The sequence below is a fragment of the Parasteatoda tepidariorum genome, chromosome 11 (genome assembly GCF_982258835.1).
Source record: "Parasteatoda tepidariorum strain Cologne lab strain chromosome 11, Ptep-v5.0, whole genome shotgun sequence".
NCBI lineage: Eukaryota > Metazoa > Arthropoda > Arachnida > Araneae > Theridiidae > Parasteatoda > Parasteatoda tepidariorum.
This window is the reverse complement of record NC_141765.1, coordinates 91,212,996-91,236,944: the sequence shown is the minus strand read 5'-3', so window position 1 is coordinate 91,236,944 and position 23,949 is coordinate 91,212,996. Positions and strand designations below refer to the sequence as shown.

Genomic DNA, 23,949 nt, shown 5'->3' with positions numbered 1-23,949 from the left:
CTTTAACATATCATAGTTCTGTAGTAGAGTATTCCCACAACACAATTTTGTAACATAACATAATATCTCCCTTTTCTGATGAAGATTAAATATACTAGTCTAGGGGTGCACAACCTGCCCGTGAGAGCTTCTAAACACAATGGAAAAAAAATGTCAACATTTTTTAATCGCACTTTTGAGTCATCACGTTTTGACACAATCAATTTTAACAGATTCTATAGTAGTAAATGTATGTTTAACGCGCTTTCTTTACGCTGATTTTATCGTAAATATAAATGATTTTTTGAACAGTTATTTCAACGTGATCTCGAAAATCCCGAATTTTTATTACGATATTATTACGACACACGAGTTTCAGATTGGCCATTTAAATAATCACTTTTTGGTGCAATTTATTTGTGACAATTTCATTGGAAATCTAAGTGTTTTTTTCATCTTTTTTTTGCAATTCTTTCTTTCTTCCAACTATTTTTTTCGACAGTTATTGCTAATTCAGTTATTGTTCCCACGTACTATAAAAAATTCTGATAATTTTATTACGACATGAGAATTTTAAATCGCGCATTTGGCACGCTTTATTCGTGCTGAAGTTCAACATAAATTTAAGTTTTTTTTTTTTTTTTTTTTTTTTTTTCAATTATTGCTATAATTTTCCTGTGATTTTGACGATCCCGTTATTTAACTAAGATGTTATTACGACACGCGAATTTCTAATCACACATTTAAATAATCGTTTTTTGATACGGTATTTCGGTACAGTTTCATCGTAAATTCTAATTATTTTTCCTTCGTTTTTTCAGCGACGAATATGATTTGGTCGAATATGGGAATGAATTGTAATTTGGACGAAAACCGAAAAAATGCGGCAAAAAAAAAAAAAAAAAATCGACCGAATACTGTATATTTGGGGTCAAATAGCAACATTTTTAGCTGCATAGCAACACTGAAATCAAAATTTCAATGCTAAGAATAATGTTTTCTGGAAAAACGTATAAAAAATAAGGCCTATATGGATCGCTTTTGAAAATCCTGCGCTATCATAAAAACTAAAGATTATATACAAAAGCGATACAGAGAGAATAAAAATCTATCTTAATTTTCGAAATAAAATTTTTAAGTTGAACAGTTTTCCAATTACCAGAAAAAGTCAAGTCTAACAGAAATGCTCTTAAAAGTTACCGCGTTATAATAAAAACGTCCATAAAAAGTTTTTATTTTTATAAAAAAAATTTTTTAAAAATCTGCATAGAAACAAAAAGCGTTCCTAATTTTTTAAATGAATTTACTTATGCTGAAATTTTCAGTTAAAATCTTTCACCTTGCCATATTTTTATAAGAAAAAAAAATTGCTATAAAATAAAGTTTATTAGTAACGTTCATTAAAAAAAATGCTGTGACATAATAAAAATGCCCATAAAAAGAAAAACAGAAAAAAACAAATTGTTTTTAGTTCCGAAAACAAAACTTTAACATTGAGAATCACAGTTTTCTATGTTACTGGTTATTTATATTACAGTGCAGGGAAAAAGTAATAATAAATTATTAGCATGAGACGTTCCGTTAAAATGTTGTATTATACTAATAAAAGCATTAAATTAAAAAATTTAAATAATTAAATAAAAGAATTTAAAAATTAAAAAAAATAATGCTCACTGCTTAGAATTAAAAGTATCGAAAAAATGACAAAATTGACTTGTCTGAATGTAATATTTCTATATTTAAAAAAAATAAAAATCCAGAAGTGCAAAAACTTGTGGTTCAGTATAAAGCATTCTAGTTTCAATTCTTCAAATTTCTTTTTTCCATTTGTCTTCTAGAAGATAAATTTGCAAGCCATGTGCAGAAACATGGATTTTAAAATTTGAAAAATTTGTGTAAAACCTAATTGTGTTTCCTATAGTAAATAATACTATAATATGGTTAAAAATACAATTTTATATAGGTACGATACCCAGCAGATCACCGAAGTCAAGCATCACTGACTGCGGTCAGTGTGCGGGTGGGTGTCCACATGGATCAGTCTGCATAGGGACCGAGGGTGCGCGGTATTGGTCCTTTTTAAACTGTTCTACCTTAAAGTGCTGGACTTCGCGTGCAGGTCGTCGGGCTACCGAAACGGAGGTGCCATCTCCTCTGAAGAGGATCAAAAATTGTGATGGCATATCTTCGGATCATCCTCAGGGATGTTTCCCAGACCGTCGCCAATAGCCCATTGTGCAGCTCTTGTGCGACGTAAATGAACTGTAACAACAACGATTTTATATAATTCTTGATCGAATCAATACAAATTCAAAAAAAAAAAAATTCTGAAAAATATTCTGTCGAATATTTGACTGATCATTTGACCAACTGAATTTTTGACAAGAGCGCCAAATACTCGTTGCATCCCTAATTTAAATGCAGTGTTATTGCAACCTGAGAAATTCATAAAGTGGCAGAAAACGTGAATTTTTAAAATTGCTCTCTGTTTGTAGTTTTGATTTAAATTTTTTGTTGCTTAAGTGATCTTTTACGATAAAAAAAAATAAAACCTTTACTATATAAAAAAATCTAATAATTAATTAAAAGAAATAGTAAAGTACATTACCAAATAAGTATTGAATTTTATTTTGAACTGTGACAGTTTTGTTTTTATTTTAGGCTTTTTTAATAAATTTTCTTATATTATTTTCTTATAAATTTTATTCAATTAAAATATGTAATTTAAATTTATATTACATAATTATGTATTAAGTTTTTTCCTACTTTCATTCTTTGAGCATTGCAGTTTTTTTTATTGGAATTTATTTTTAAAATGAATTTTTGTGTGTGTGTATTGCTTGATATGATAAAAAACATTTCTTTTCTCTAATGTTTACTTATTAATTTTGATAAATCTATTTTTGATATGATAAAAATGGCAATTTAAAAAAAAAAAAAAAAGTTTTGTTTTTTTATTTTTGAATGAATTTAAATAAGTGAACGTCTTTAATTTTCTACAAATATATTACTAAGTTTATTGATAAAAAAATTAGAAAACTAGTGTTTAAATAAATAATACTACATTTACCCAGGGCTAAAGAGAATAGAAGGGCTGGTTCACTCCTTTGAATTAGCTTTTGCTGCGCCAATCCTCCGATTTTCTCTAGTGACCTCACTTTGGCGCAAAGCTTGCACTTTTACTTCAGGAACGGAGCTTTCGGCCTTACTAGCTCTAACTAATATTGGAGCATTTCTTTTTGCGACATATTCTAAGACATTTGTTATTTTCTAAAATGACTTTCCTCAGTTTTTGCAGCGAATTTACAAGAATTTAAAACTATTATCGAAATGCCAGTTTGCGCGATTGCAACTTGAAAAAATTTTGATAGAAAAACAAAAGGAAAAACTATAATTTTCCGCGTGTTCCCTAAAGTAAATGAACAACTATGTAAAGAATGGATACTGAAATGACACAGTTAATATAAAACAGCAATACGTTTATTCTGTCGTTAAGAACTTATATAAAAATTCATTATCTAAATAGAAACCGCCTCTTTACTTCAAAAAGAAAGGCAGGTGAAAAAAATGGATAAAGTCAAAGAAAATTAAAATGTAAATAAAAAGTATAAATAAAATATATAGTATATAGTTGGAATTCTCCTAATTTCATAACATATTTTGAAATGTAGTTATTCTTAATATTTATGATTTTTTTTTAAAAATTATACTCTCTTAAATTTAAATATCTATAAATTATGCAATCGTAAATTTAAATATCTATAAACAATTGTAAAATTTCTAATCTCATTATGAACCTAAATTATTATTTTGTTTCAGTAATTATCGTTTAAGGTTGATGTTTCCTAATGATAAGGTATAAACAAATTGCAATTAACGGCATATTTTAAAATCGGGGATTCTAAATTTAACTCAACTTATTGTTATAAAAGAATATGTAGATAAAAAAGTGTCAATATATACTTTCATTTTTCTTAATAATTAAAGTTAAAACTGAACTTTTTAAAATAAAGTATTTATAGTGTCATTTTCTCCAACTAGTAAAATATTTTTATAAGTTTAAAATGGTATTTTTTTAATATACTGGCCAAGAAAGTTTTTTTAAACTATGTCTATGAATGGAAATAATGTGTTAATTACATAAAGTTTGAAAGCTAATAACCAGAAAAATCTAACTTATTTTTATAAAGAGAAAGATGCAAAGTTATCATAATATCTTTGTGTGCGATCTTCCGAGATCTGTGGACACAGTGACGTCATGAGGAGGGAAATCATAGCTTCAGTTCTAAGAGCAGAGTGAACTAGCCCTTCTATTCTCTTTAGCCCTGACATTTACCTTTAACATGTCTAAATACATGTGCGGCTCCTCTTTAGTCAACCTAGTCAAACAATCAAAATGGGAGAAATTAAATTGAGAAGATTGTTATGAAAATTGCTAAATGATGAAATGAATAACAAGCAAATGAAAAATTAAATTCTTGTGAGTATTTTAAGCAAAACGTGCCATTAAATATTAAAAATAAATATTTTTATGAGAAATATTGTTTAAGGATACAAAAGTTAACGAAGTGAGAAAATAAATAACTTATATATATACAGTCAATTCGCTATAACTCGAAGTACGATAACTGGAATATTACTATAACTCGATTTTTTTATGAGGTCCCGACCCTTTTATCTTCAATTTCATGTTAATTATTCTCGATTACTCGAATTTTACTCCCTTTAACTCGATTTTTTTTGGATCTTTTAAAGCAAGAAAAAAAACCTAGGAGCTGATATCTTGCCCCTTCCTTTGCAACACACACACAATGTCTTTCACACTCTTTATGGAGAAGATAAAGCTGTCCCTCTTGAAGTATGTGAACAGTGGTTAAGTGAAACGTTACCAAATTTACTTCAAGGATACAGTTAAAATGATGTTTTCAATATTGATGAAATGGGTTTTTTTTTTAAATGACTTCCAAATAAGACTATGATGTTTAAGGATGAAAACTGCTCAGGGGGTAAAATGAGCAAGGAACGTTTGACTGTTCTAGTTGGAGGAAATGCGTCTGGGACAGAGAAATTGCCCTTACTTGTTATCGGAAAAAAAGCGAAATCCCCGATGTTTCAAGAATGTAAAAACGTATCCTTTGGATTACAAGTCTAACAAAAAGTTTTGGATGACATCAGTTTTATTTGAAAACTATAAGAAAATTGGATCGGAAATTATTCGCTAAAAAAAGAAAAGTGATACTCTTTATGGATAAATGCACAGCACATAGTGATCAAGCTAATTTGAAAGCAGTAAACTTGCAGTTTCTCCGGCCAAACACAGCAGCAAAGTTGCAGCCGATGGACCAGGGTATCATAAAGTGCTTCAAACAGTCTTATCGTAAATGGCTTGTCAGAAGAATGATTAATAAGCATTAATTAAATAATCCGACAATATTTTGAAAGTCCAAAACCTAAACTAACGGTAAGTCGAACTTCCGATATGTCGAAGTTTTTCGTCAGTCCTATCAGATTCGAGTTATCGCGAATTCACTGTATATTGAAAAATTATTTATTTTTTTATGGAGTCTTAAATTTTTTAAATTGAAAAATTTTAATTTTATATTTTCAATGGAAATATATTATTATTATATTTTTTTTAATCACTGAAAAATTTTATGTTGGATGAAAACAAACAAAATTATAATTTAAGTTTCCCTCCTGGAAAATACTACTTTTCTTTTGTAATTGAAATTGGGAAAATTAAAGAAACATTTATAAATTTTATGAACTACATTAGATTTTCTTCAAAGGAAAATAAAAACTTTATATTTTTTAAAAGCATAAATATTTGAAGGGGAAATTTTCCTTAAAATTAAATTTTAAAAATGTGAATTTTTTAAAAAAATTTTGAAATAAAATTTTTATTTTAGTATGAGTTTAAAAGCAATTCAATTTCTTAATTATTATTTTCAAGGTACTTCTATTGGGATATCAAAAAGAAAGTAGCATAATTTAACATTAATTAATGATTTTTTAAATATTCATTGAATAGAATTTTTATTATAAAAAAAATAACACATTTTTCTGTATTAGGAAATGAAATTTTAAATGTGTCTCCAGCTGAGATAGAACCTTCTTTACCTCAGCTGCGAATTGGATGTCTTAGCCATTCAGCCAAGCATACACATCTTCTGTATAGCTTTTAATAGAAAAATAAATTAACAAAATATTTGCAGAGTTATACCATGTTATCTTATATTTTGACCACAATCTTTAATTTAAGTTTGGTTTTGTTTCAATCAGAATTTTAAGAATGTGTAGTTCCCTTGATATATATCTCTTCCCTTATATACATTCTCTTAAAAAGTAGTGATTCTAAGGATTGATTTAAAGCTCTTTGGTTTCTCTTTGAATTCTAACAGTCTGAAAAGCAATTATTTAAATGTATAATTTGAAAAGTAAGTTTATTTCTGTAGTGATATGAGGTCAAAAACTTTCTTAGCTGATACAGTGTAATGAATGGTATATGTCCAGTCACATAATTCAGGGCAAAAGCATAAGAAACAGATTTTTCTACCAATGTATTAGACCAAAATTGTTATGAACGAGATAAATCTAGTAGGGTGTCACTTAATCTTAGGTCATATGCTTTTTTTAAGGAAACTTTCGCACCCACCTCCGAAAATTATTCCTTTTAAGCAAATTGACTTATCTGTAAAGTTTAAGTTTAATTTCATGAAAATAACCCTTGCTGACTTGATCCATTATTTTTGATTTTGTAATGGTAAAATTATGGATTTAGAAAAAATCAATTGCTAAGCATTAAGTATTATTATTTAATAACTTACCAACTTATATATGTATTTATTATACTTTCATTTCATATTTATTATTTCATATTTATTTTACTTTTGTTTGATGCAGAATTTAAAATTAATGTGGACATTTTTTTAATGTTATTTATTTATTTATTTTGTTTTTAAATTTGGATGTAGTACATGTTATGATCTTGCACTCTAAGAAGAAGTTATTTTTGTTCTCCATGAAAAGCTAACAACTCCTTAAAATACTGTATTAATTTAACAACTTTTTCAGTATTGTAATAAACTGTGCTTAACATGACAGTTTTTTGTTGACATCCAAGTATGACACATAATTATGTTAGGTTGAAGAACTTTTAAAATATGAGTCTTTTTGAATACATTTGGAAAGTTTTTCTGCTTTTATTAGACACAGAGTAATCCACTGTTTTGTCTAAAATACAGTTATAGTGAAATTAATTAGCTAGCTAGTAGCTTCAAATATAGTAAGCTTAAGCAATAATATTGAAATTAATCTTCAGATAAGTTGCTTGACACTCCTAGTCTGCACTTATCACCTTTTTTCATTTCTCTTGTGTATCAAAAAAGAATGAAACAGGCAATTTTTTCTATTTCTGAAATTGTTTTGTCCATGTGATTCTAAAAATAGGAATTCTTATTCGGTTGTTTTTGCAATAGCATTGCATTCAAGTTACTGTAACGCATATGCTACAGTTGGATGTTTTAAAGAACAACAAAGTCTCCCTTTAAGTTTTCTCATGTTATACAAGCAGAGTAAGCTACCATCCCAACAAAATCCTTTTTGAGGAATAAATTGCTCTTTACACTTCAACGACCTTGATGCATTTTGCATTTTAAGTATCTTTTCAGTGTCTCCTAAAAACATAATGCACAATTCAGATAGTTCCTTAAAGTCATCTCTAAATATTTGTTTAATTCTTTTTCCAAAATGATTATTATCTCTTAAGTTTGTCTTTAAATGCTGTTTTGCATGTTTTTTTTATTATTATTTACATTAGGATTGATTTTTTTTTCTTCTTCAGATCATGACAATATTCTTCAAATATTTTGCTTTCAAATTCACTTCACAAAATTAATTCATAGGTATGATAAAGGCATGTGAATATTATCAAATCTCTATTTACATCTCTATTTATCTCTATTAAACATCTAAGGGGAGGAATGTTTTTTTTTTAAAAGAAAAGGTGGAAAGGTGGAAAAAAAGGTTTTTGATAAATTTTAACCATGCTAGACAGTCCAGATGGGCTGTCTAGCATGGTTAAATTTTATCAAAATATGTAATATTATGTAATAACTGAATTTCATCCTTAACAATTTTTAAATTACCCTTTTATTCTATATTATGTGTATATTTCATTAAGTAATTCTTACTCATTATCAAAATAAAAGAAATACCTTCTACTGAAAAAAATAAATAAAAGGTAGTAATGGTTTTAAGGGATGGGGGTTTATTTTTACAAAAAGGGCAAGGAGGCATTTATAGGGATAAAGGGCAGGCCACCTTTCCTTAGAATGAACACTGTTCGCAATTGAACCTGGACATAGACAGCGATATGAGACTTGTTATCTTCTGGAGAGAACCCGGGAATCAATATAGGCCCCTAATATTGTCAAAAAGAACCACTATTGTTGAGGTGGTCTCATAGTCTGTGAAGGCTCACGTTCATGTGTTCGATAGAGGTATTCTAACAGGTCAGTGATACAGCGATGATTCTTGCATTCTATGTGAGTCTTTTCCATGGAGCATATGGGCGAATTTCATTTCGTGTATGATAATGGATTCATCTTTATGGCCCATCCACACAGGGCTCAGTTGGTGGACGAATACCAATCAGAAGATATTCAGCAATTGGAGTGGCCTTCAATGTCCCCTAACCTTAATCCAACCAAACAGGTTTGGGACGTCCCTGGATGCTCAATTGCTGCTGGAAGATCAGTTACAAAGATTAATGAGCTCAAGGGTGCCTTGGTGCAAAAGTGGGTGCGATTACTTCAGGGATTGATTAGAACCCTAGTAAACAGTATAAAACAGCGATGCACAAGTTTTGAGGCTCTTAGAAACAATCATACACCCTATTAGACTGGTTTTTCTCTGATCGACAGGTTGATTTGCTGGACAAGTGACTAGTTTATTTATTTAGGGTACAAGTTGTGTCTTGTTACCCCTCATTATATTAGCCTTATATCTGATGATATTTTGGCCAGGCTTGGTTTTATTTGATTTGTTAGTTTTTTATATTGCAAAAAAACCTTTGTCCTTTCAATTGTTTCCAGCAGTGCAGTTTTTGTTTTAAAAGTATACATGCACCATCAACAGCCAGTGATTGAAGCAGTTTTCTCAAAATCTGTGCGTTAGTTTCTTGATTCTTAATCAAATTGAATAAGTTGAAATTTTTTAGAGGTTCCTCTGGGAACCACACAAGTGAATTTCTTTCTTTATGCAACATAGATTTTGGGTTTATTTTGCTTTCCCCCAAAATGTTATGAAATCTCATGCTCTTAGATTAGCATGCTCATTGGTATTGAATTTTTCCTCTCTTATGTCGTAAAATAAAACAAATACTTTAATTATTGATGGCAATTTTTCCAGGTCTTTGAATTGTATTTTTATTTTATATATTAGCTTTTAGCCGTATGGCCTTGTTACAAAATATTCCTTGTTTTTAATTTGGTTGAAGATTTTCTGTAAGATTTTTTTTAACAACATATATTCTACTTTTAAAACATTTTGAGGAATCAAAAAGTTATCAAAATTGATAAAAATTTTTTAATTTTGATTCAATATAATTCATAATAATTATTAATTATTTTGAAATAACTATTAAATACTTTGACATCTGTATTATGTATAAAGGTTAAATGCATATGTAGTTTACATTTAATCTAAAATTCTATTGAATGTTACACATAGAAGCAAAAATGTTCTAACATAATTATCTAAAAATACTATTTTTTATAGATATTTAATAGAAAATGGGGCCAATGTTGCTGCTGTTAACAATGATGGTGATTTACCTATTGATATAGCCGAATCAAATGAAATGGAAGAATACCTTTCGGATGTCCTTGATGAACAAAGTATACAATGTTTTACGTATTTTGAAAATATTTCTATTCTTTTACCATTAAATCTTTTTTGAAAAAAATTCTTTTACCATAATTTGTATAAAAAAACTATGAAAGCTTTATATAATGGAACTTTATATGTGGATGAGATAAATACTCTCTACTTTCTCACTCTTTTGAAATGTTGTCATATTTTTTGCATCTGAGTGGTAATTTTTCTAAATGTGGCAGTAAAAATTTTTTTTAACATCTTACACCTGAATCCTAACTTATAAAAAAAAATTTCAGTCAAAAATAGTTTTTATTTCAGTAAAAAAAGTGGTAAAATTTGTGTCTTTAGAATGATACTTAAAATTGTTGATTAATTAATATTGTAATCTGAGTAGTGAATCGTTTTCAATCTTATATTTATTGGTGCACACAACATTGTATTAAAATATTGGAACTTGAAAAACCATGCAGAAATGGCTAAAAAAATATTAGTACTTTCAAAAAATGACTAGGAAGAAAGGGTGGATTTGTGATGAAATATTTTTTCATTAAAGAATGTAAAGATAAGTGATATCTAAAATATAAAAATTCTGTCTTTAGAAACTATGCGGAACTGATAAAAAAAAACAATCAAGAACATGTGAGTGTACAATTGAATCTTCACATGTTAAAAAACCGACAAAAAACCATGTGAATTTATCAGGGAATCTACCTGAATAGTCTGTTTTTCGTATTTATATTGAGGTGCGAGAGTAGGATAAAGGATCTTGTGTAGCGAAAATTCTTTATCCAGAATTCTGAGTGGCTTTTCACAATTTTTACCATTGTTATTAAACCTTTATAATTTGTCTCTACTTTTTTAGATTTTTTCACCTTAAGTTTTACTTTTATTAAACAAGGATAAATAAAGCATTGCTGCAACAGTCCGTTGTAGGCCAGGGGTTTCTATCTGAGAAACTATTTAGACAACTGTTTTTAGGCTTGGGATAAAAGCAAACTTTTTTTAATGGTAATGCCAGTTGGAGCCCCAGCTATTTCCACTGATGGATTAACAGTGGAAATAGCTGGGGCTGGAAAAGCAATGAAATTTTCAATATGCTTTTCTCCTACCATATGAATGGCAGTATCCATTATTCAATAACAGTGTTACTAACTTTGGCAAGGCATGTGATTTATTGCGAGTGATTGGTTTTTAATCGTTAAATTTGAAAATTTTGAAATATATCTTAAGTGCTTTGGATTATGTATATTGTAATAAAATGTCATTAAGTTGTGAATTTATTTTCACTGTTGTTAAAGTGTATGTCAGTATCAAAAAATATTTTAGGGTTATTATTACAAATTACTTCTAATTTACCTATTGGGTTGGTAGTTATTTTATACAAACAAAAAAATAAATTTTTAATTTGTCAGTAACACATCGCACAATTGCTTGGGTTTTCTGAAAATTGGATTTTTAACATAATATGCTAAAGACTAAATCAGAGAAGGAATAAAACATTTCTTTTAAATAAGTTCACATTGAGATAAACAGTATTTAAAACCAAAATTGACAAACAAGATTCTCACTCAGACATTCAGTTATGTATTAATAAGTGATATAGAGCTCTACAATGCCAAGAAGTATCATTTAGGTCAAGAAAGCCTTGAAATATTTAAAGCAAGATTAGTTTTTTCATATTTAAATAGATATAAGTGAGACATATTCATGGATGGGAATGTTTTGATATCCACGATTACATGACAACTAAAAAATATTTAAATACCCATTAAATTATCAAGGTAGGCCAATCAACCCCATTACCTAATAATCAGGCTATTGTAAATGTTTCATACGTTTCAAAGTGTCAATTGTCTTAGCAGTATCATTACAAATCCTTTCAAGAAACTTAGCATCCTTACAGAAGGAAAAGCAAATTAATTTAATTAAGTGTATGTCAAATTGTATTTTAGTATTTAGTTGACTTCAGAATAATATGATTATAATTAAATTTTATACTTATTTTTTTTTTAATTATTTCTTGCGAGGTTATGATTTTGTAACATTGATTTATCACTTAAATTTTTGTTAGTTGTCATAAATAATATTCATTTGAGAATCAAATATTGCTAAATTTAAAGAATAACAGTATGATTTCAGGTTCTAAAGGAAGAAATATTTATGAAAGTATTTTATTTGTTTAAAATTAAAGAAAATTTGGGAGAAGTTATAATTTTCTGAAACAAATTTTTAAAATACTCTTCATTTTTAAAATAAATTGACAATTTAATGTGCTGTTGAACCTTTAAGATATTTTCTGTTTAATAACAACCCTAAATAGCATTTAACTAATTTATAATGGGATATTAGGAGTAGTGTTATCCAGCGAAACATTTTTAGAGAGTAATTTCCCTCTATTAATTTTTGAGGAGGGCATTTCAAATCCGAGATTTTGTTTGTAAATTACTGCTATTTTATTACTGCTATTTTATAACACAGATGTTATAAGATAGATGTCATAGCATAGGATGAATTATAAAGGATGAATTATACCATGGATGAATTATAAAGTAAACATTCCAGAATTTTTGCTTGAATATGCACCAAAAAACATAATTTCACGGAAAAAGTCCGGATTTCCTGATTTTTTGCTAACCGCGATTCCGAAGTTTCCAGAAATCCAAGGTCCAGAAGTTTCAAGAAATCATTAATCTTATTTATGTATAAAAATTCTTGTATATTTTATTTACAAATATTAGTACTAGAATTTATACTTGGCATTTCTCTTCATTTGTAAATATTTTTTCTGGTATAACTATAAATGTGATTAGAGATAAAAGTCAACTTATACATAATTATTTATTTAAATTATGCTGTATATAATTTATTTAGAATTTCATGTTTTGAAATATTAATAATTTAAATATATAAAGACATTAATTTTTTGAAATTTGTCATTAATGATTTTACTCTAGAAATTTTTAGGATTTTTGAGTTGGGCTCACAATCACCCTTGAAAATTTTAAAATTTTTAGTGAGGAGTATTTGTACTCCTGGTAAAACTTTTTATGAGTAAAACTTGAATCTGATATGGAAATATGCTCACAGATGCATATTGGCGAACTCTGATTAGGAGATACATTTAATTATGTGCTGTAAATAATTTTAAACTGTTACTTTTTTTTGGGAGCTTAGGACAGTTTTTAGTGAAATCGGGGTCATTCAAGACAGACTCCAAAAATTTATAAATTCAGTATTTTTCTTTATTATACCACTTTTGATGGCTGTTGAATTTTGAATTGAGTTTGTGGAATTTTGAAGAGGTTGTTTTCACCACAACCCAAGTTTATTATTGTTAAAGCTGTTTTGCTTCTCCTTATTAGTCTTTCAAAGAATTCTGTGAATTGTTCAATATTTTTTGTTTTTTAAAAAAAATTGACAGTTTTTATGTTTCTTGATTATTGACTTTTGATCTTTACTTTTTTCTTCTTTTTATGAATTCAATCAATGAATATTTTTAAAAATTCTTTGGTTTATTTATTTAAATATGATTATTTTGCAGATATTGATTGTGATTTAGCTCGATCTGAAGAAGAACGTCTAATGTTGGAGGATGCAAAATCTATGCTGAACGCTGGTACAGATCTCAATGATAGAATCCACTCACGCACAGGTGCTACTCCACTTCATGTAGCTGCTGCAAAAGGATATATTGATGTTTTAAAGTATGTTGCATTGCTATAATCATTTGTTTTACTTAACTGAAATATTTGGTTTCATATGTTTATTTCAAAATTTTCAGACTTATAATTCAAATTGGTGCTGATTTAAATGCTCAAGATTTTGATGGGTGGACACCCCTTCATGCTGCTGCTCATTGGGGCCAAAAAGAAGCATGTGCAATCTTAGCTGATAATTTAGTGAACATGGATATTCAAAATTTTGCTGTATGTAATAAGAAGTAAATAGAAGTAGTGAATAATTTATAAGTAAAAAATCTATTTTAAGATTTTTTTGATTTTTTTCTTGATCTTTATTTATTAGGGGCAAACATGTTTTGATGTTGCTGAACCAGAGCTTGTTAAACTTTTGGAGGAGCTTAAGAAAAAACAAACTCATGTAAGTTAAAAAGTATATTAATTAAAAATCCATTTTCTGGAAGTATAATTTGTTAAATAACTATTTGTAAGAAACTAAAATATTTTAGTTTTATTATGGTTTCAATGAATTTTAAACTGCTTAAAAACACCAATCAATTTGCATGAAGTTTAAACAATCTTAAGTGATTATGCTTAGCTTAAGAATTGGCATCATATATTTGCTTTGAAATACTTAGATGCAGAAAGATCGACCGGATATTCAAGCTATTCTTCAAAGGACCAGTAACAGACCACCTCTTAAACGTAGAACGTCTGTGACACGCATGAGTGGACAAGAAAAGAGTAAATCAGTTATGAAAGATACCAAAGCAGAACGGGCTCAAATTGAAAATTTAAGTCTTCCAGAAGAAGAAACTGAAGACGATAAGGGTAAACATTTTTAAACTGGAATTGATTTGTTTGCTTCCTATTTTCTTTAAAGCAATGCAAGATTTTAGAGGCTTTTATTTTTTTTTTAGAAAGAATTCATACAAAAAAGAATACTGAAAAGATGCAGTCTCTTGTTGATCGTTTTTCTGATGTAAATCCTAAAGACAAAGATATTGTTTCCAGAATTAAAGAGGGTAATTTATTTAAAATGATTTTTGTGTGTTAAATCTGTTTTTTAATATGCCTAAACTTCAAAATACTTTTAAAGATTAAAAAAATCACGATTCAGGGTTCATAATTGTCCTGGTAATCAAGGTAAAATATATTTTCTCCTATTTTTTGACTTTTTGTCCTAATATTTCTGGATTTTTTTGTGTGTTCGAAACACCTCATTTTTGATGAATAAAATGCAGATTTTAAAATGGACATGAAAAATCTAAAGATTTGGATTTTTGATCCATCATCTTTTTACTCTAATTGCTAACGCTTGTAGAAAGTCGCAAAATTTGATAGCTCGATTTAATTATATTCAAGTTTTAAGCTTATATCCTTAACAATTGTTTTTGGAATTTTATCATTTTTACAAAAAAGAAACTAAATTAACAATTTTACATAATCAAATATTTATCGTGGTGAATTAAGGGCTCAAACACTTACTTATTAATTTTAGCAAATGCAGTAACAAATCTTGTAAGGTGGATTTTTGTAGTTTCGAAATTATTAATTTGTCTCTTTAAATCATATTTTATGTATGTTTGATTCGAACGAAATAAACAGTAATCATATCATAGAATTTTTAAATGGTTTATTCAGGGATCATCCATTAAATAAGTTTTATACAAAACTGTTAAGCAGTATATTCTCTATATTGATTGTTTCAAGATTACTGAAGCCCTGCTATAATATAAATTCAAACAAAATTAGCATAATTAATTACCTATATAATTGTTGTGATCATTAATTTTAGAAGTTTTGTTTAACAAATCATATATGTTAATACTAAGTAGTTATATTAGTTTCCAAGAAATTTTGATAATTTGAAGTATTATTACAAGTCAAAAGAAAATAGATCACTTAATATAAAATTGAATCACTTATGTTTTTTTTTTTTAATTTTTCTTTTTCTTTTCACAACTAGTGTTAAAATGTCATTAAAAATAAATAATGGTAGACTTTTCATGAGAAATATTTTTAAAATGTTTTGTGTGACATTAAAAAAAGTATCAAGCAAATTTATTTTATTTGTTGCTTCTTATAGTTTAAATCTTTTTTCAACAGTCTAGCTTTTTTTTTTGTTTTATAGATTTATATTCTGTGACATTTTTTGGTTCAGAAAATTTTTCAAGTATTTGTAGTAACGTTTGAAGCATTTAGAATATGTTTTTCCTAAATGATTTCTTCATTTTTTTGATTCTTGGTTGAGAATTGTCTTGGGTATCTCTAATGTTTTGTGCTTTAAAAAAATCTACTAATTTCATACTTGGGAGTCTGCTTTAAATGAATTTTTTTTGTTACTGTTTGTTAGGATTTCTTATCAATATTAAACTTTGCTCAAATGGTTTTAAACTAATACTGAAGACTTGAAAAAGTGGTATTTAATTTAAAAGAACATAATTGACTTGAAAATTTGTAATCTTATTAAGTATACTCTTGAATAGTATAAATTGCATGTAAATGTAGAAAAAGAAATTTATTACCTTTTTTTAAATTGAGTTTGAGATAAGTGAAATAATAAAAGATTGTTTTTTGTATTTTAAAATGATTTCCTACTAGATTGACTATTGAGTTTTCTTCTTTTTACAATTTCCCTTATGTGCTTCTAGTCAGCTATATTTTCTTAGAAAATTTGTTATTACATGCTTGCATACACACATAGGAATGTCTGTGTGTATATATACACAGTGACCAATAAGTTCTCATGCATTTTCAAATTTTTTTGCAATAATACAAAATACATCATGCAAAAACTTTTTCTTTAAATTAAAGTAGCAATAATTAAGTGTCTGTACAGTAAATGCTTTCTTCCGAGGTGAAGAACGAAAGTTTTCTGCCTGCCGTTAAAAAAAATAAGTTGAGAGAGCATGTATGTACAAATAAAATATTGAAGCAGGTTCGTGTCGGGTGAGTTAGGAGGCCATTCATTCTTCGACAAGAAGTCTGCTAAATGTTTGCTGCCCTTCTCCTGAACAGTACATGCAGTATAAGGAGCATCATCTTTTTGATGACAGAAATATTTGACCTATGCGTACTCTGGACACTTGGAAGTAAAAATTTTCTTAAACTTCAAACAGTTTTATAATATTGGGCAATTGATTTTTACTCCCTTTTCAATGAAAACTATCTGGAGTTTGTATCTTTTTCAAATAGCTCCACAAACCATTGCAGACAAAGTATTTTGATGACACAGAACATAATGCTGATTTTCAGGGATTTTATCAATATAAATTTACAACATTCTACCATTTTAGGGGTTGAGACTTTGCTATAAAACAAATAGTTTCTCGTATGAAAAGGCAAACTCATCCCCAGTGTGCCCTGCAAGAATTTCTTCCGTCTACCTCCTTTTCATCTTAGCAGACTTTGAAAGTCTGCAAAATTGCTCTTTCTATAAGCTTTGAACCCAAGGTCCTTTCTCAGAATGTTTAACATTGATCCACCTGATATTTTGTGCTCTCAGTATAACTTTCTAGCAGTTCTTTGTCTGTTTCGTCGTATCCTTTCCCTGACCATTTTTACAGTCTCTTTTGTCCAAACAGAGCACGGTCTGCCAGATCTTCTGTAATTAACTGAAGACATCTCATTATACTTTCTGATAGTTCTGTAAATACAAATCTCTCTTTACCCCCCAGAGCTTTCAAGTGTCTGAAAATTTGCTTGGCTGCTCTCTTTTGATGAATTTACTTATGAATATTTCTCTAAATTTCATCATTCTACTAAGGTAAAGAAAAATTGTGAATAGTACATCATATAAGCTTGCAATAGCTTATATATACCTAGCACTAAATTGCTTGAAAAGAATTGGGATTACAGTAACAATTATTTTTTAACCTGCTTCAAAAGTTGTATGAGAGTTTTTTGGTCATTGTGTATATGTGTGTGTATATATATATATATACATATATACACACCCTTGCTTTCTTACTTAGATGGGTATGTGCAAGAAGATATTCAGCAACCAAAGAATGTGCCAATAAATGAAACCAAGCCAGTGCCTGAGGTTTGTAATTTGTATGTATATATCTGTGTGTGTGTGTGTGTGTGATTTTCTCAAAATGTTAACTTTAACCTTAGACAATTAGAAAAAATTCATCTCATAATTAGCATAATTTTGATAATTTTTACATTAAGACAATTTTTACATTAAGTATATAAATCAATTACCAGCAAAGTGATTCTCTTATATTGGAATAAATGGTTTCGTTTGGATATTTTAATGGATGTTAAAATAACATTGCACCTGGAATAAGAAATAGACATACGTACATGGCCAAGAAACTGGACTTCATATATTGTTTGTTATAATGGAAGAGACACAGTAATGAGAGGGGTATACTGTATCATTTAAGAAAACTGTTTAATAATTTATTATTATAACAAAATTTAAATATTTTTCTTTTATGTAAAAAGGTTATTTAAAGTATTATTCAAGAAATTGTAAAATTTGTAAATCAGTTTCTTCTTTAAGTCTAGATTGAGACTTAAGACCAAATGTCTATAAAAATCTGAATTGTATACTTTGTAAGCTTACTTTATTTCTATATGTGGTAAAAATATTTTTGCTACATTTCTTATTTCTATTTTCCTCATTTCTATGTTTCTTATTTCTATATTTCTTATTTTTATTTGTTTATCAAATATTTATTGAACAATGAAATATTAAATATATTTTGACATTTTATTCATCATGCAAAAAATAAACTCTTTCAAAATAATTCAATTTTAACGGTAACAATATTGTAAATGCCATGATTGTTACTTTTCAGTGCAATAATTATAAGAGTAATCATAGCAAATTTATGTGCAGATACATGCATGCATGTATGTACAGTATATGAAATAAATATATTGGTTAAGTATGATTGTAATCATTGATGTTTAATTAGACAACCATTGCCAAAGAACCTGAATTAGAGAGGATTCCTTCTTGGAAAAGAGTTCTTAGGAAAGCTAATGCAGATTCTATGGAAGCAGAAGTCACTCTTAAGAGGCCAAAGAAAACAAATGAAGTAAAGATATAATTTTTGTCATTGTTGAGTTCTATAATTTTAGTAAAGGGAATTGTTTGTTTTCATATTCTAAATATTGTTTATATATTTTAAATAACATAAACTATTTTACTTTTTGTTTTGAGCAGTTTGTTAGGTTTGGTTTTCATAATGGTAGATCCTTAAGTTAGTGTTACACCTGAAGTGTAATTGAGACCCTGCCAAATGAAACATTTTTGTTTTTTAACTATCTTTATCCTTTCTGCATTGGTTGAAATTTTGACCACCAGGAAAAAGTAGGAGCATGTGTAAAATTTAAACTATTTTTACATCTTATTTCTTTTTTGTATTATTCAAATAACATGGATACGAAGTTTTTATCCACACCTGCCCTCTAGAATGTGCATTATGTTGGTCTAGACAGGGTAACTTAAACAAATTCAACATTGCACCCACTTTTAGAAAATAAACTAAAAGTGTTTTCTCTTCCAAAGAACACAACATGTTCTTCCTAGACTGTAACAAGACCAGGTTCATTTATAATGCTTTCGGTCTGGTTTATGCTTAGAGATATATCTAGTCATGACACTTCTGTCTCAGATTGTACGACTAGACCAGATATGCTCACAATTCTGTATGGATTAATTATAACTGCCCATTAAATTTATATTAGTAAAAAAGTTAATGTTTTGGTCTATCAGTTCCAATTGAGATATTAAAAATGGTTCCAATTAACATTTTAAGAAACTTCTTTACTCATCCAATATGTGAAATGATTATAAGGAATTGAATTAGAAAAAGAATCCCTAACACAGGGTTTGTAGTTGTCTTGACATTGCTGATTTTCTTGATTTAAAAATATTTTGTCCTGTTTTGTTGATTTTTGTCCTGATATTTCTGATTTTTTTGTGTGTTCACATAATTCCCATTTTTTATGAATATAAATACAGATTTAAAAAAATTGATTTACCAAGTTTAAATAAAATATACATGTATTTAAATTTATAATGCTAATAAAAATTGTGATATTTTATATGTTCAAATTAGTGAACCGTTTAGTAATTTTATGCATGGTCAGACTTATGGCATTACCTGCAGGATCTTTTGTTTTAAATATTTTCTGAATTCTGTCATTTTATGAGGGAAAAAAAACTCAATTAACAATTTTTATGAGGAGTAATTCAAGAGTCTTGTGCTTATTTTTTATTTTAAGCAAATACTGTAACAAATCTCATTGGGTGGATTTTTGTAGTTTCAAAATTGTTATTTTGTTTCTTTCATCTGATTTTAAAACTAATAAATTAAAACAAACAAATCAGTAATTATATTATGGAATTTTTAATACTGTATTGAGGAATTTCCCACCAAATTACTTTTATACAAAATTATTAAACAGCATATTATGCATGGTTTCTTTTCAAGATTATTGAAAACTTGCTGTAAAATTGTTTGACTAAGAAAATCTTGTACTCAACTAAAAGTTTAATTTAATATTGGTATGAAGTAATATTGACTAATTGATATGGATTATTTTTTAATGTAATACTATAAGAAATTTCTATACCGTAATTTATGGAAGAAAGGCCGCGGCGTTTACGAGTTTAAAAGTTTTAAAATTTTAATTGCGGCGTTTACGATATTTAAAAAATAAATTTTAAATTTTTCAAAGAAAAAAATTTTTTTTAATCAAAATAGTTGCGAATTATGGCAAAAGATGGCGCCACTATTGATAACTAACCACCCCTTAAAGAAAGTGGGTTGATCTCGATCTAGTTCCCACCAAACCGCGTGGTTGATAGCTCTTTCACATTTTTTCTCACTTTGTTACAACGTGCTTTGTGGAGAAATTAAATTGCGGAAAGATTTCTTTTTAGTATTTGCTAATATTTATACATCGTTGTTATGGACGCGACTTATAAGCTGATATCTTCTTATTTAAATAAAAAGAGGTATATTTCCAAAAAATCAATAAATTAAATTAAAAAGAATATTTATAAAATGTAAATATGTAGTACAGTATGGAAAACGAAACTCGGCACTTAATCCGACCAAAATTTTTTTCTTTCTTTTTTCTTTTTTTTTTTTAAAGAAATTTTAATGATAAGAGAGAAAAGAAAAAGTAATATTTCTTTTTATTTGGAATTTTTTTCTCTTGAAGGAAGTAACTATATTTTATCTTTTAAAAATAAAAACATGAAGAGAAAAAAATAATAAATCTGTGTCAAACAAAACATCTGTTCCTAAAGCAGTTTAAAATAAAGTGAAATTGAAAAGTAAAAACATCTGCATTTCCAATGAACAAAATAAAGAAATGCAAGTTGGGAGAAACTGATGAATCAAACTTGACAGCTCTGCAAGTGCTTTATTGGTTTTCCCCCCACATTTCCCTCTTCTGTTTGACTATAAATTAGCCACACCCTTTTGACATTGAAACTTCTTTCTCACTTGGTGTACAAAATGAATTCTATCCCTTTTGCTGCTTTTTTTAAAAAGAAAAAAAAATTTGATTTATTTATCCTTTTTTGGTTACACTTGTTAACTTGGTTTTTTTTATTGTTATTAGTTGTTTGCTTCTTTTTTGTAGTTATTCATTGTTAGGTTCTTGCCATTAATTGTTACTTTTTTTGTAGTTCCTTGTTAGCTTTTTTTTTCCGAGGTGAGCATCTTTAGTTAAAACAAAATGTTATGTAAAAGAAAAAACGAGAACAATGATCTCGCTCTGAAGAAGAAACGATTATTTCTTTTTCGGATTATTTCATCTTGAATTATTTATCCTTCGGATTATTTCTTCTTGATTATATCTTATAGATTATTATTTTAATTAATGAAATTTCTAAAGATGGGACAGTTTTAAATTCACCCCATCAAAATCTACAATTGAAACTTAGCTAAATTTATTGGTTCTTCTGAAATTAACAGCGTAATTGAATTATCGTAATATACGGGCGCCATATTGGAATTTCCGGAAGAGATCCAAAATTCTGAAAATTCCGAAATACGGAATTTTGTCGGTCCTGTGAGTGTCGAATTTTGGGTCTTATACTGTAACGTAAAAAAAATCATTTATATTAAAGTAATATAAATATAGTTATTTAAATTTTTTACCTAACGATGGTACCAACAGCCGATTGTAACATGTTGTTCTGAGCAGTTTGTCCAAAATATACAATAGCAGATTACATTATTGATTTTATTATAATTATACATTTATAAATTTTAATTTATGTTTTAATTTAAAACATTAGTAGTATTTATAAGGAATTAATGTTATATATTCACTTTTGCCGCTAAATCGTTATTATGGGTGCGGCGTTTACAACATGTGCGGCGTTTACCATGATTTTTTTCTTTTAAGTCTCATTATCACAAGTGCGGCGTTTACGATAGGTGCGGCGTTTCTTCCATAAATTACGGTACATTGATCTTAAACAATGAGTTTTTCAGTGCTCAAATAATAAAATTTAAACAATATAATTCTAAATTAAAAATATGTGGTATATTTGATTATTGTTTTTACACTATAATTTACGTTTATTATACTTAAGTGGAGCAAATTTTGTTTTTGTGATTTGTTTTCCCTGTTTTAAAGTAGTCTGAGGTATGCATACTCTATCAAAAGAGGCCCTGTTTTTTTTTAAAGGTTGTTCTGATATTTTCTTTGGCCCACTACAAAACTTGCAAGCAAAAAAGGTTTTTACCTCTTAAACAACTTTAAGTAAATCTCTTTATTGAATCAAAAATACAAAAGTGACAATCTTCATCAGCATATTTTGAAATAGGTTTAATTAAAAAGACTAAAACATTGAGCATGTAAAATTTTTATTCCTTAATATTCTATTTTTTTCTTACCAGAATGAGGAAAATGCATCTCGAACTAGTGATGTTCCAATCAAGGATGGGTGAGTATTATTTCTTTTTAATTTTTTTATAACACTAAATAGGAATATTTTTAAGTCTCTATTGTTTTTTAAAACATACCTAAAATGTGTTTATTAATCGATTTATAAAACTATGCATCAAAATTAAGAAATTTTTTAACGAGTCTTTAATATTATTACCATCCCAAAATTTGTATTACTAGGCTATTCCCTATAATCATTAAAATCTATTACATTTTTTTAAGTGGGTAGCTATTCAAGTAAGGATGTTTTTAGATAGTGTTCAAGTACAAATATTTATAAATTTTTATTAAGATACCGTGAAAAAATTATTTTTCATAACATTTTCAAAAAAAAAGTTAACATTAATTTGTTAGGATTTTTGAATTTCTGTGAAATTATCTCTTATTTGCCTTAACTATGTTTTATTGCTGGTGAATGTCTAACTGCTAACTTTTATGACTAATATACATTAACAAATAGTTAATTAATGCATTATATAATTTTTAATTTATGGTATGTGTAAATTTACTTTCTTGACCATTTTTAGTTTGTTTTTAAATTGATATTTATTCCTTCATTTTGTTAATGTTTAAGCACTTTTTGAGTTTTGTGTCACCCCTTTAATCTTCTTTGATCAAATATTTAATTTTTTATTAACCTTTTGCTTACGGCTGGTACAATACGTGGACCACAATGGTACAACATGGTACACGATAAGCAAAGGGTTAATACTTGTCATTTTTCCTTTTCTTTTCAACACTTAGCAAGTATATTTATTTTTTTTTTAGTCTAGAAAAACTTCTCAATGTTTAAATTTTTTTCCAGTTATCTATTTTAAAATTCTGTGTATATTTAAATATTTTTGAATCATTCTAAATTTTTTTTTACCAAATTATTAATCAATAGTTTAACATTCTGAAAATTTAAGCTGACGTTTGGTAAAATATTAGTTATTTCTTTTAAGATTTTCATTAAATAATGGTGTCATCAAACTATTTTCAGGATAAAAAATAATGGTACAAAATAAATTTTCAAAATTTAATCTTTTTTCTGTCATTTTAGCAAGCAAAATGAAATTCTCCAAGTTCTCATTTTGACTATCGATTTAATTGATTTAGATGAAACCTGATTCAGATTAGTGAAATATAAATAAAAGCTTAGTTAATGAAGAATACTTAAATCTTCTGAATTCTTCTGAATACACTGTTATTTAATTTATTTTCCCTTTGGAAGGTTCACATTGGCTACAGCCTTAGTTACAAAGCTTAAGTAGTGACACGCTAAAATTTTGATGATAACCGCAACTCTCTTCCTATGTTTGCAATGAAGAAATATGGAGTTTCTATTCTTAAACGCCACTTTTTATAGTTTTTTCGTATATTTGATAAAACTTTAAATATTTACTCTTTGTTTTAATTCTTTACTCTGAAATTATATATTTTATTTTTATTCTGTTCAGTGAAAATAATACCTTATCTAAAAGTTGAAACTTTCTTA

At 27.6% G+C, this 23,949-nt stretch overlaps 1 protein-coding gene across 6 annotated transcripts in view; it reads left to right on the top strand.

Moving 5' to 3' along the window:
• Positions 1-23,949, top strand: part of LOC107455797 (protein phosphatase 1 regulatory subunit 12B) — a 187,288-nt gene that overhangs the window by 44,698 nt on the left and 118,641 nt on the right. For all 6 annotated transcript variants that reach the window (XM_071187602.2, XM_071187600.2, XM_071187601.2 and 3 more), the window contains 9 exons: positions 9,760-9,878; positions 13,400-13,562; positions 13,640-13,784; positions 13,882-13,956; positions 14,174-14,366; positions 14,456-14,560; positions 17,513-17,583; positions 18,470-18,592; positions 22,424-22,470. In XM_071187602.2, coding sequence (XP_071043703.1) covers positions 9,760-9,878; positions 13,400-13,562; positions 13,640-13,784; positions 13,882-13,956; positions 14,174-14,366; positions 14,456-14,560; positions 17,513-17,583; positions 18,470-18,592; positions 22,424-22,470 — 1,041 coding nt within the window. The remainder of the gene's footprint in view (positions 1-9,759; positions 9,879-13,399; positions 13,563-13,639; positions 13,785-13,881; positions 13,957-14,173; positions 14,367-14,455; positions 14,561-17,512; positions 17,584-18,469; positions 18,593-22,423; positions 22,471-23,949) is intronic.